The sequence below is a fragment of the Xyrauchen texanus genome, chromosome 33 (genome assembly GCF_025860055.1).
Source record: "Xyrauchen texanus isolate HMW12.3.18 chromosome 33, RBS_HiC_50CHRs, whole genome shotgun sequence".
Taxonomy (NCBI): Eukaryota; Metazoa; Chordata; class Actinopteri; order Cypriniformes; family Catostomidae; genus Xyrauchen; species Xyrauchen texanus.
Window position 1 is genome coordinate 22,501,417 of NC_068308.1, and position 13,269 is coordinate 22,514,685.

General features: G+C 39.0%; 2 protein-coding genes across 4 annotated transcripts in view; one reads left to right on the plus strand and one right to left on the minus strand.

The window, feature by feature from the left end:
- Positions 1-824, plus strand: part of LOC127626779 (proteasome activator complex subunit 4B-like) — a 40,724-nt gene extending 39,900 nt beyond the window's left edge. For both annotated transcript variants that reach the window (XM_052102809.1, XM_052102810.1), the window contains one exon: positions 681-824. The gene's annotated coding sequence lies outside the window, so the exon portion shown is untranslated. The remainder of the gene's footprint in view (positions 1-680) is intronic.
- LOC127626780 (putative glutathione-specific gamma-glutamylcyclotransferase 2) lies at positions 694-12,948 on the minus strand. Of its 2 annotated transcripts, XM_052102812.1 has the most exons (3): positions 12,406-12,948; positions 12,234-12,269; positions 694-3,134 (listed from the first exon to the last, which is right to left on the minus strand). In XM_052102812.1, exons 1-3 carry the CDS (start codon positions 12,538-12,540, stop codon positions 2,760-2,762), a joined length of 546 nt encoding a protein of 181 aa, XP_051958772.1. In that variant the 5' UTR covers positions 12,541-12,948; the 3' UTR covers positions 694-2,759. The 2 variants fall into 2 exon arrangements, with proteins under 2 accessions (XP_051958772.1, XP_051958771.1); XM_052102811.1 differs by lacking the exons at positions 12,234-12,269; positions 12,406-12,948 and adding an exon at positions 11,616-11,852 and having other exon boundaries at positions 2,750-3,134.
- Positions 12,949-13,269: the final 321 nt, after the last annotated feature.

Here is a 13,269-nt window from a genome sequence, read left to right on the forward strand (position 1 = left end):
TCACAGAAAGGCTATTAGAATAGATATTATTCAATGACAAATGGGTGGCTCTCGTCTTTGGACAAGCATTATATGATTTTGGGATTTAAAAATGAAGATTGTGATGCATCGGAAAATCTATATTTTTACCCACCTCTACTGAATGATTAATTAGCATGACTTTTTTTTTAGTATAAGAATTTTATTTTGTAACTGGGTAAGGTGGGCAAGTAGGAGGCAGGAACCGGCTGAACAGTAAACAGAACTTTTAATAACATTAACTTAAATCAACGTAAACACATGGACACACACACAGTGGCCACATGTGTCTCTCTCTCTCCCCCTAACTTGCGCCTCTGGCTCGTCTTTATCCCCCTCCCGGCTGATAAACTCGATTCAGAGCCAAGCGTGTATCCTCATGGCCCTGCCCCCCTCCTCATCTCACATTTATTTAAAAAAATACTTATCTAGTAATCACAAGCTACTGGAAAAGTCATGGAAATGTATCTGTTGACATCTTGGGTGCCCAACAAATGCTGTTTTGGTTGGCTGTCTAATTTTTTTTCAGACATATTTAATGTTTTGTTGCATTACAAGAGTAACTTAATAATGAAAGCTGTTTTCTCTGGAAAAGCTGCCTAATGTTCTTTAAAATTATTTTACTGTGATCTGATGGATGTTTAACCTGTGTTTATTTTCAGGTTGTGACAATGTTGCTGCAGGTTTTAGTTTAATTTATAATCAAGCAAATAGAATGTAATGCATTCATGAGGATGTCATGGGAGGATGAGAGGAACAAAGATGCTCTGTTCAGCTCAGGCAACAGCATCTACAGCAGAGCTCCCGAACCCAGACCCAAGAGGCATGTAGGAATCGTTTGGAGTACAGAGATGTGGGATGAGTGATTAATGACCTATAAATATACTATGTACGTACTATTTGTATGTATATATTTGGCCCATATTTTTGCATTTGAATTATACTTAATATTTAAGGTTTACCAGTGCAGGGATGTATTGCCTGCAGTCTGTAATATTATTGTACAGATTTTTTTTTTCTTGTCTTTAATCCTGTGTTGATATGGACCGTGTGATGAAGGACTGAATGCCTGTGGATTGCCCCCCCATCAAGACTCACACCTCTTTTCCCCCATAATGCTGTCTGAAATGAGCTTCTGAAAATAGGCTCTCCTAAAGCCAAAAAACTGAATCCATTTGATAAAGAATTGTACTATTTTCCACCTCCCAACTATTTCAAATAATTTCAAGGAATGTGCAGACACCAAATTTGATGGAAAAAAAAAATGTAGATTCAACTAGGATATACATTTTATCTGTGTTTTTATTTTTTAGCATTTCGTTTTCAGTAAACAATTCAGCAGTTCTATAAGCATGCAATTCTTGTTTGAGTGATAGACTTGGACCTCATTGGCCTCCTTGGATCTTTTGATCCTAAATCTGAACAGTATATTTAAGTCTTCATGACAATCTGATGCGGCACACAAAAAAATTAAGTGTTGGTCAAAGCTAGATGCATCAGGACCCTCATACGAGAATATATTTTGACTGAGCCTTTATTATTTACCATTGTGATATGTGTTTGAAGGTAGCAGTTTGTGATCTAGTATTGTTCCATAGCACTCTGCTCACATGCCATCATAACAGGGTTTTGTAGTGTGTCCTGTGTGTATGTATTTATACACTGTACATATGCATTTATCGATGACAGTTCTGCTAGGGATAACCAGCCTGATCCGATTAAATTTGATGCCAGTTGGTGTGAGTGGTCTCCTACGAGTGTCTGTCTTGTCATGGAAGGCAATGAGATACATATACATGTTGGTGTGAGTGTGCATGTTTGTAGTCTACCATGTTTTAAGCTGTTTCTTATTGGCATGCAGCTGAGTAATCTCACTGAATCCTCCATCTCACACACACCAAATACAGAGATTAGGTTTTTTTTTACAATTTGTTAATCATACACACTGCCAGAGAAGGCTTCAGGTTATTCCCTGGTTAGTTATGTTCTACATTTTGCAGTGTACATAACAGAACCATCCTTTAGCTTAGTGCCCAAACAGCAGTGATTTAAATTATTTTATGAAATTATTTTTAAGATTTTTGCTTTGTTTTACTCAAAAGTCCAATAAACTTATTGTTTTTAACTAATCAAAATGGCCCCTGGGTCTTATAATAAACCAAAGTCATTATTATTATTATTTTCATTATATGGGTGAATCTCATGAAATCAAGAACATTTCCTGCTCAAGTTTCACCCCAAATGTAAAAAAGAAATGAAAAACAATGTATTATATGATTCACCATCTGTTCATATCCATTTTAATAAAGTGCTATGGCTTAATAATGGGTTAAGTGAGTGCTGAAACAAGTAATTTAAAGAAAAAATGGCTTTCTGGCATTTAGCATGCAAGTACCCTGAGTTAAATAAACCCTCCTCCAATTATGAACTGTCCATTCATTTACATTTTCATGTATGTAAAGATTATGACAAACTTAACTCTAAAATACAATATGCAACATACTGTAGTCCATTCAGTTCCTGATGGGATTCATGTTTAACACAAGATCATAAAACCAGCTTGTTTTAAAATGGTAAAGACGGCATTTTAAATATTACCTTAAAAGAACAACAGTAGTTTGAGGACTGCTTACTGTATCTAACACTTTTTCAAGTACTGGTAATCCTTTTTAGTGTGCAAAAACCATCATAGTGGATAAAAGGACTAAATTACTGAGTTCTTTAGAAGGTAGACAAGCAGATCACTTCAACTCCAACTCCTCTTGCAGCTCCTTCACGAGGCGTTCCAGAGAGAACAGATGATCATCGAAGTCTTCAGGTACTAGTTGTCGGAGGGCATCAGCGAGCTCAAACAGGTACTCTGTATTCTTGCCACTGGGGCCAACAGACTTGACAATCTGTTGAGCAATTGTCTCCAAAGGCGCCGGGCCAAGGTAATTTGGGTTGCCGCAGTTTCCAATGTAGAGCAACGTGTCCTGCGTTGGTTCATGTTCTTCTTTTGGATAAAATGTAACTGTGATCACCCCATACCCACCTTTCTCTCTGTAGTCAAGATACTCTTTAACCTCCTTTTCTCGGCCTAATGGCAATTTATAAGCAACACCCCATACACAACCCTGCAGGCAAGTGGAATGCAAATAAGTAGAATTAATGTTTTGGATAAAGGTATCTTGTAAATGTCCATGAAAATGTATGTAAATAAAATGTTAATTGTAAAAAAACTGCTCGCATGCTATCACCACATAAATCTCTGGGTCCCGGCAAGTTTTCATTTGAAAAACCCAGTGAAATCAAAATTGAAGATTTGCTGCTTTTAGTCCATTTTTTTTTTTTGTCTATTAGCTTTCAGGTCAACTATATTCTAGTGTACTTCAAAATGAGAATACATCCTTCACCTAAAAATGTTCAGCGCATCTGGCTGAGTTCTAACTGGCACTGATCATGCCTTCGGGAAGTTTCCTGCGAAGCCATGGAATGCTTAAAGGTTGTTCTAAAAATAATTTCCAATAAGAATCGCTTAAAAAGTGAGTATTTTTTATGCAGTCTGAGGTTTTTTGCAATGTACAGCTCGAGTAACTCTTCTTTATGCTTGGTGTATTTTGATTAAAAACATGAATATATTGAGCTCCGTGATAGTGCTAGGTGCAGCGCTCAACAACCATATGCTACATCTTATCCAATTTTAGGGAGCGTGCTATTTCTAAGGTCAATTTTCGTGCCAACGTAAAGTGCAAGAGGGCGTGGGTGGGAGTGTGTGTGCAAACTGTGGCTGAATTGTATGTTAATTAAGTGGCACAAGGTCCAGTTTGCTATTTTCCTGAGAAATGGGTCATTGCGCCAAGAAGTTTTAGAACCATGTATAATCTTGGAGCAAAGTCTAAACTCCGTTTGTGCATTTGCAGGAAAGATCGCGATGTGCTTGTGCATGTATGGGCTGGTAATAGATTATTGTTGTCAGTAAGATCATTGTTCAGTTCTTAAGTCTTTTGAAAAGCTGGCCGGTATTGAGATCACTTTCGAAGTAAGCAGCTCTGACATGAGCAGCATGGTGGAAAGTTGCATATAGTCGTTAGGGTTAGTTTCACTGTGAACTAAATTCTTTTGGCCATTTTAAAAATGGGACGATCATCCCATTTTTAATTTCCCATTAAAAATGGGATGATCGTCAAGGCATTTCACAGGGACTTTTTTTGGACAATATTTCATGCTTGGCTAATTAGTACAAATCTGAAATTCAAAGTGCACATCTGTTTTTAAATATTTAAGAGGTAACTTGAAAAATTATTGTGCAGAATTTCTAATTAATAAAAAGTAGGCATATATTCTACACAACATTTACTTTGAATTCTGAAATAATTCATTAAAATTGTGTTATATTAGTTACATTTTATATAAAATTGTATAATTTCAAAAGGAAATTGGAAATGTGTATAAATCTCATTTAGGGTTGCCAACTTTGGATACCAGGCAGGAGGGAGATATTGATGTCATGGCCAGGGCCGCATTAATGAACAGGCAAATCGTTCAGGCACAGGGGACCCTCTGCCCATGGCAACTTAATGTGTCCCTGTACATATAGTGCTTATACTTGATAGTTGATACTAGTAGGCCTTCTAATCAAGACCTCATCCAAACCTACAAGGCAAATAAATGTAATTTTTTTGGCCAATTAACCTACCATTCACAGTTTCAAAAAACCCATACACTATGGCTCAACCAGGGTTTTTATTATTAACTGCATTTCATGTTTAATTTAATTGGAAATATGGAACTTTTTGAATTTTACAATTGTTTTACTTTTGTTTACAAAATGCTATGGGAAATCAAATGAACTTAATTTAAATTTTTATAGGAATATTTATAATATTCTGAAGGGTATACCTACAGTATGAGTGGGCCGCTTTAATGAGCTGGGACTGCTTCCAATTAAAATGGTTGTGTCCTTTCAAAATATTGTTTTCCTTTCATCAGGTTCTTAATAATTTATAGTAAGTCATATCTTGAAATATCTAAAGGTAAACAGGGCCAGTTTGTGGGGAAAACTTTGTCTATAATTCGTCCAAAATTCATGAAGGTCCAGATTTTAAACCCCTTCATTCTACAATTTGTACTTGCCCTTATGAATGTTTATCCTATCATATTTCTTCCATTGTTTAATTGTCATTGGCAGCCTTATAATAGGGCCATAACCACAAAGGATGGCTCCTCATCATGACTTTTGTTAGGTCAATGTAACTACAGTCTTTCTAAAACAAATTAACGCCAAAAGACATGTACATAAAGAAAAAGTTTTTAATGATTTAATATGAAACTATAACTTTTTAGTCACTGTCTTTCTACGGAATAAACATAAGTTTTAGTAATCTTTACCTTACCAGTGCTGTTTATCATGTCGGGATTGTATAGCAGTTTGACAGGGTTTAGGCTACTTCTTCCCAGCCATTTACATTAAATTATTCTCTGTAGAATTCATATTAAGTGTATTCTTTTTGTGGTGTCTGCGTGCAGAGATATCGAATGCTCTGCCCTATATAGTGTATCACCTAGTTGAAATCTCTCTACAATAACGCCAATATTCTTATATTGGCTATGGTGTTTGAGCCCCGTCCACTATAAATGCAGGTGCGCAAACACTATTTCCTCAGAATTTCTTCCATGAAGACAGCGATTAATCTTTGTCTAGAAGCCCTCTACCCTTCGCCGTTGATATACACAAGTCAGCGGCAACGTGAAGACTCCCCGCTACACTGCAGTGCTCTGGCGAACATCACTCTGCCCAGCAGCTTGACGCTTTGATGGTGAACGGGCAGCTTCAGCATCCTGATGCCTTGCAGCGCCTTGGGAGGTGTTGTGTATCCTTACAAAGCAATTGTAAGAATTGTGTGGGAAAAAATTAATTATATATATATATATATATATATATATATATATATATATATGCATTTACTGCATTTACTGTTTGGGCCATGCCAATGCAGAGTCAGCTCACATGGAGACAGACTGCCCTCACTGTGAGGGCATGAATCTGAAGACGCTTTGCTTGTGAATTGACCTCGTTCTGAGGGACGAGTCAAACCTAATTGCTCTCTGTCCTGTTACGCGAACGCGTGGCGAGCGCCAGTGGGTATTTCAGAATGGGTGCAAAAAAATTCAGACATGGTTATACAATCCAATTTATAAGCTGGTCACCCAGTTTCAACGCCGTTCTGTCTTCCAAGGTTTCGTCCGAAGACGGCCAGTGTTACGAGCCGAAATGCACAATCTCCTTGTAAAAAGCGTGACAGATTGTGCCAAATTGTCAAGCCCAAAAAGGGTATTACAGCAGTTAATTTTTTGTCTTAAAGAAAAACAGCGGGCTTCGACTCCACGAGCGGGCGCACGCACCTCAAGAGTGAGCGCGTTCAGACCATTTTACGGTGTGTCTCAGTTCATACTGGGGAGAACACTTCCACTGAAGCTGTTTCAAAAAGCATTGGTGTTCAAGACTGCAGCATCCGCCGCCATTCCATTAGGTCTCTTACACATGAGACCTCTTCAGTGGTGGCTCAAGTGCCATGTGCCTCGACATGTTGGCGCCATGGACGCATGAGCATTACATATCCCGCCGCTGTATAGCTGCTTTAGCACGTTGGACAGCTCCTGCCTTTTACCAGCGAGTTGTCGTGCTGGGGCAGATTGTGACGTGGAAAGTGGTTATTACGGATGCTTCCCACAGAGTTTGGGAGCGGTGTGCGATGGATGCCCAACTTTCACCACCTGGACAGACACGAAGAAAGCGTGACAGAGCTATCGGCTGTATTCCTTGCCTTAAAGGCTTTTCAGTCAGAAATAGCAAACTGTCATGTCCCGGTTCGCATAAACAACATTCTTAAACAACCGCCAAGGCGGAATACATTCACCGCTACTGTTGAGACTGACACGTCACCTCCTCCTCTGGAGCGAGTGTCATCTCCTCTCCCTGAGAGAGGCACATGTCCCAGGCCACCTGAATTATGGTGTGGACCTATTGTCATGCAAAGGGGTGAGACCAGGCAAATGGAGACTTCATCCTCAAACTGTATTGGGGATTTGAGAAATATTCGGCAAAGCAGAAATCTATCCATTTGCCTCAGTGGGGGACACCCACTGTCCCATCGGATAGTCCCAAGTCCCAAGCCCTCCTGGGAGCTGACACAATGGCCCACAAATGGCCGGGGAAATGCCTGGTTCACTCTGACTTATGCAAAGTCCGAGAGGACAAGGAAACGATTCTATTGGTTATACTGAAATGGCCCAACAAGCCATGGTTTCTGGAAATGATAGAGATGCTGTACAGCTCACCATGGGAAATACTGCTAAGGAGGGATCTACTCTCTCAGGCAAAAGGCACAATCTGGCATTCCCAGCCCAAGCTGTGGATCCTGCACGTGTGGTCCCTGAACGGAGCATGCTAAACGCGCCAGAGCAGAAGCATTCAGTCATGAACACCATTTTACAGGCCAGAGCACAGTCCACGAGATGCCAAAATGGAATGTGTTCACTGATTGGGGTCTCTCACATGGACAAGGCCCAATAAGCTGCCCCATACATTAAATATTTCTTCAAGAGCGGTTAGACGCAGGGCTCACTCAGTCAACGCTCAACGTGTATGTGGCGAATAAATCTGCGTATCACACACATGAAGTCGGCGCCACTATAGGCAAGCATGATTTAATCATAAAGTCCTTAAAGGAGCAAGACAATCAAACCCACCTAGATTGTCTGCATTCAGGCCATTGTAATTTACCATAAGTCACAAGCACTTACATTATAAATAAACTCCCTTCCCGGCTGGGTTCTTGAAGGAGTTAATTCATAATATGACTATAGTTCATATATTCATTCTGAGAGCTCCCCTCCTGTCCCAACCCAAGGGTCACACAATGCCTGAATCTTTTCTGGGAGGTTATGTTGTATAGTGCGGTGGGGTTCTGTTCCCCATATGTGTTAATCAACGCAATGTCATGTGAAATGAGTCATAAGGGAACGTCTTGGTTACAAACATAACCACGGTTCCCTGAGACGAAGGGAATGATACATTACGAATTCTAGCTGTACTACAAGACTCAGAGTTCTTGAATTATGAGCAATGCGCTCCTTGTTCTCATTCAGAAATGCTGAGGAAATGGTGTTTGCGCACCTGCTTTAATAGTGGAGAGCTTTGAACCAAAACATGCAGGACTCAAACACCATACCCGATATTACAATATTGGGATTATTGTGGAGAGGTTTCAACTAGGTTGTGTAAGAAGGCACTCCCTATTAGGGATGTGCGAGACTAGTTGACTACACGGTTCAGCTGCTACTAGCTACCGAAAACAATAGTTGATTACACGTAACAAATACACAAGAATCGTTCACATTACTGTCATTTTAATGTTACGTTAATTTTTTGTTTAAATGGCACATTAAAATAAAAATATTATTTTTAATTATATAATTATATTTAAAAGTGTATCTGGAGCGGAAACTAATTATTTTTATTTTGCATCAGATCTCCCATGCGTTTTCTTCATGTCAGATCGCATCGGGCTTAGAAATGACCACTCGAAAGACTCCCGAGGTGTGGGAGTATTTTGACTTAGAAGAAAACAGAAATGTTGTATGTAAGCTATGTCATCAAACTGGCATATAATAATTCCACTGGAGCCATGCGTAACCATTCATCACAGACACGTAGGTGTTAGCATAGGAGAGACTAGCCGAAGCAAGCAAATGCCCATCGCGTCATTCACTTCACTGAAGCTGTGATCCCCACAACTCTGAAAAAATATCTGAGCTTATCTCAGAGATGACAGCAAGAGACATGCTACCACTCAGTTTTTTTAGGGAAAAGGCTTCCGAAAATGTATGGACTTCATCGGGCCTGAATACACAATAACAGGGCGGAAAATTATCACGTCAAGGTTGGAGCTGGCACATCAGAACATGCTCGCGAATATGAAAGAGACCATGGAGAAGATAGAGTATGTAGCAATAACAATGGATTGTTGGACATCATTAACAACAGATTCTTACATGGCCATAACGTGCCACTTTGTCATCGAAGGCGAAATCATAAGTAGGGTATTACGGACTCGTGCACTCGATGAGTGGCACACCACGGACAACTTGGTAGAGCACCTCCAAAGCGCAATTAGTAGTTGGGGTCTGGACACCAAGGTCACTGCCTGTGTCCATGACAACGCAAGCAATATCGAGCTGGCCAACAAAGACCTCCTCGAATGGAAGTCAGTTGCCTGCTTTGCCCACACACTGAAATTAGTAGTAATAGCTGGATTTAAAGCTAATGCCATGACATGGTTAATTGGTGCATGCACAAGACTGGTGAGCCATTTTCACCATAGCACTGTGGCAACCGCTGCATACAAGAAAAAGCAAGAACAGCTAGCTTTGCCCCAACACAAACTTATACAGTCCTGCAAAACTCGCTGGAATTCAGTCAGCGACATGTTTGCATGCCTACACGAACAGAGATGGGTGATTGCTGCTGTATTATCTGACAGATCAGTCACCAAACTTTCAGAGGCCAGGACTTGAGTTGTCCGATGAGCCCTGGATGACCATCTCTCATACGTGTTGTATATGTGTTGGTTTCCATGGTGTTTCCCATGACAATGAGTTTACTGAACAGGTAAATAAATATATGCAAATATAGACTACATTAAAACAATTTATATATATATATATATATATATATATATATATATATATATATATATATATATGATCATTATCTGCAAATTATTTTAGCACTAAAATCTCCACTATAGGCATCTCTGCCCAGCAGCAGGTGATTCAAGCAATATAGCGGAGTTCACAGGGCCAGTTGCAGCATCACTGGAGAGAAGAATGGGTACCAAGGATACAGAAAAAGTTCCAGAGGAGCGTGTTTTTCAAGTGAAGGGATTACTGTTAAATCGCCTCAAGTCCAGTCTTTCACCAGACTATGTTAATTTCACTCAACAAAAACACATAGTCTGAGTAAGTAAAATGGGAATTGTTTGTTATTGTTTTACACTTATGGATACGAATATCAGTTCCACATGATTTTTTAGTTAGTTCTTCACATAGTTTCAACGAAGTGCTAATAAATTCACTATTAAATTGTTTAATATACAGTCCATATACATTTTTAATCTGTGAATGGTTGTCTTTTTTTGGACAATATAGCCTATATGAATTACGTTTTTCAAAGGCCGATTTTATGCTGTTCCTTGATTGTTAACTTTCTTAACAGAATAGCGGTCACCTGTTAATAGTTTTTGACATATGTTGACATAATATGTTGGATAGTACGTTATTTTAAGAATTCTGTTTATAATAGGCTATTGATTATTTGTACTTATTGGTGCTGCACTGATCCAGTTCATTTTAATAGATATGCCTATATTGGCTAACGTTGAGTGTATGCTTGTTTATGACTAAATGTTAAATGATCATAACACAAGGCACAGCATATTTATGGCCTATTTTTAGTGGTATTAATTATGGGACTTGACTGTTTGATTAATAAAGTATCTCAAATAAATCATATATACACACAAAGTTTTTTGAATGTCTTCTGTATGGAGCCAAATCAATCTCATTAAAAATTCACGCGCAAAAAACGATTCACACATGCTTAGACAATTTCACATGCATGAAACCTAATTCATGCATGTGAAATTTAAACTCTCTATATGGCTCTGGGTGCGCAGAATCAGTGGCTTATGATATGATTGGTTAAGCTCGCATCTGATTGGCTAAAGAGTATGACAGACCCACGTGGGAAGAGATCTCTGCCAGGAAAGTCTCAAAAACACACACACATAAAACCGAGGTGATTCACACGTGAATGACGATTTGCACATTCAGATTCATGGATACACTCGTACATTTTAAACATTCGAAACGTTTTGCGACTAGTTGTATATCTATGAAGTATGTTTTGCGTTTGTAAAATGTATTTTACGTATGCATACTTTTATTTTGCGCATGTGAATAGCTTTTTGTGAAATATTTTTTTTTTTTCACGCACGTGAATTTTTTTTTTTTTGTGTACGTGAAATTGTCTAAGCATGTGTGAAACGTTTTTTGTGCGTGAATTATTAATGAGATTGATTTGGCTCCATACTTCTGAGGGTTACTTACTTTTTGACAAGTCGACTAGTCAGTTACAAAACTTCAGTTTAAACAACAGTCAAACATTTGTAGCTCACATCACTACTCCCTATATGCGTTAATCAACGCAATGTCTCGCTCCCTTCATCTCAGGGAACCGAGGTTATGTATGTAATGTTTTCTTGAATTTTGCGTGAGATTTACTTGGGTAGATTGAGAGCGTCAGACATAAGCGTATGTCCCCAAAAGATATAAAAGCATAATATATAATTTCTTTAGGCTATAGGCCTATGCAATTATTTGTTAATTATGTAGATTACTTTTAATATAAACTGCTTATACTATTTATGTAAACTGCTTTTATTTATATTCCATTGCAACTTTAAACAGGTCTAAGGAGTTTATTGTTTTCATGTAGCCTAGGTAACTAGCCGGCCTGAATAACATGCACATGAAATGAAACTTGTTTAACTCACCTCAACATGTCTTTTACAATCATTTAACCCGCCATGGGCAATGCTGAAGTCACTGTTACAAACTGTACAGCGTGCAAGACTGTCATTATGTTTCACTCTTATTAGACAGGGGTACACTTTCGTGTAGTCTGGCGTAAAATGTGTCTTATATTTTCGCTTTTTGGGGCACACTCCCTCTGCCATGGCTCTCCTGTGTCTAGACTGAACTGATTCGGGAGAAGAGATAAAAGCCCGGAAGAAGAAGGTTCGGGAGAAGAGATAAAAGCCCGCCCACACTGACAATTGATTGGTTGACTTACCGAAACAGGCCAATCAGGATGCTCTCTGTCTTACATGCACTTCTTGATGCACACACGCGCACACACACACGCAAGGTGTCTCGCTCTCTCCCTCTCTGCCGTACGCGCTACACGGTTTGGAGCACAGTCTAAACGCTCTTGCTCGCTCTTGATTCCGGGAGATTTTAACTAATTTGCGGGCATCAGGGAGCCGCTATCAATACGCGGGAGACTCCCGGAACTTCCGGGAGACTTGGGATGTCTGCATATGCTATCATAAAATAGAATCTCGGTCGACCGTTGAGAGCTTGCTCATATTTAATAGGCAAAAATAAATTACCTGAGGGTCTTCTATTAATGTCACCACTCGCCCAGGCTAAAACAGAAAGAACATATGAGATAAAAAAAAATGGTCTTAATGGTACTGAAGTAAATGCACAGTAATTATGACTGTCCTCCGGCTTTATTTGATAAACTCGTGCGTCATTCATATTGAATTAATGAGTTCATACCTTTCCTGGAACCCCTCGATGATCGGTGCTTCCCTGCCAAAACCTGCGACTGAACCCCCTGACGTATCCAACACGTTTCTCCTCGTATGGAAAGTCAACTTTCCAAATCAAAGATCCGTAACCAAAAACCCACATTTTTCCAACTCTTCTGACAGCTCAAAGCCTTTCTCTGAACACCGACTCGTTGTGTTACAGTATATACCCATGAAAGGGTGGTGTTCAGGCACTGACGTGTCTGGTTAGGTATGTTTACGTGGTTTAGGTGTAGTCAGATTAACAAAATATGAAACAAATCAACATACGAGCCAAGGGCAGATCCATGACAGAGGTAGATGTTATTGTTCAAATGCTGAATTCACTCGCCCAGCAAGCTGAATTGGTTTACGATTGATTAATTTACAAGTTGCCAGGAAACTACAGCGTTCACTGACGTGCTTTCATTAAAATACGTGAAACTGTTGCGTACATGTATTTAAAGCACTGATATATATAGATCAGTGATTTAGAGGTATAAACTGGCTGCTTAGCCGCAACATGCTAGGTCTTTTTTTTTTTTTTCAAAATAAAAGCCTTCAAAATAGGCTTCAAAAATAAACATATTACTATTTACCATGGTAACCATAACATTTACTACATTTAATGTTAGCACAAAACCGTTGTAGCTTGTTCATAGGTACCACTTTCATTAAAAAAAGGAAAACTAAACAAAATTCTTCTGACAAATTGAACAAGATTTAATATGATTTTATTATGAGTTATTATTCGATAGTAGTAACAATACATTTAGTAGTAATTATGTGGAAAACTGTGGTTACAACCGTTACAGTGAGGCACTTACAATGGAAGTGAATGGGTATTTTAACG

What these genes read in the sequence shown, in the direction of transcription:
- LOC127626780 (XM_052102811.1), bottom strand. Translation starts at nt 11,798, where the DNA reads ATGGCAGAGGGAGTGTGCCCCAAAAAGCGAAAATATAAGACACATTTT. An exon ending in ATTGTAAAAGACATGTTGAG is followed by an intron (nt 3,135 to 11,615) that starts GTGAGTTAAACA and finishes ACTTGCCTGCAG; the next exon opens with GGTTGTGTATGGGGTGTTGC.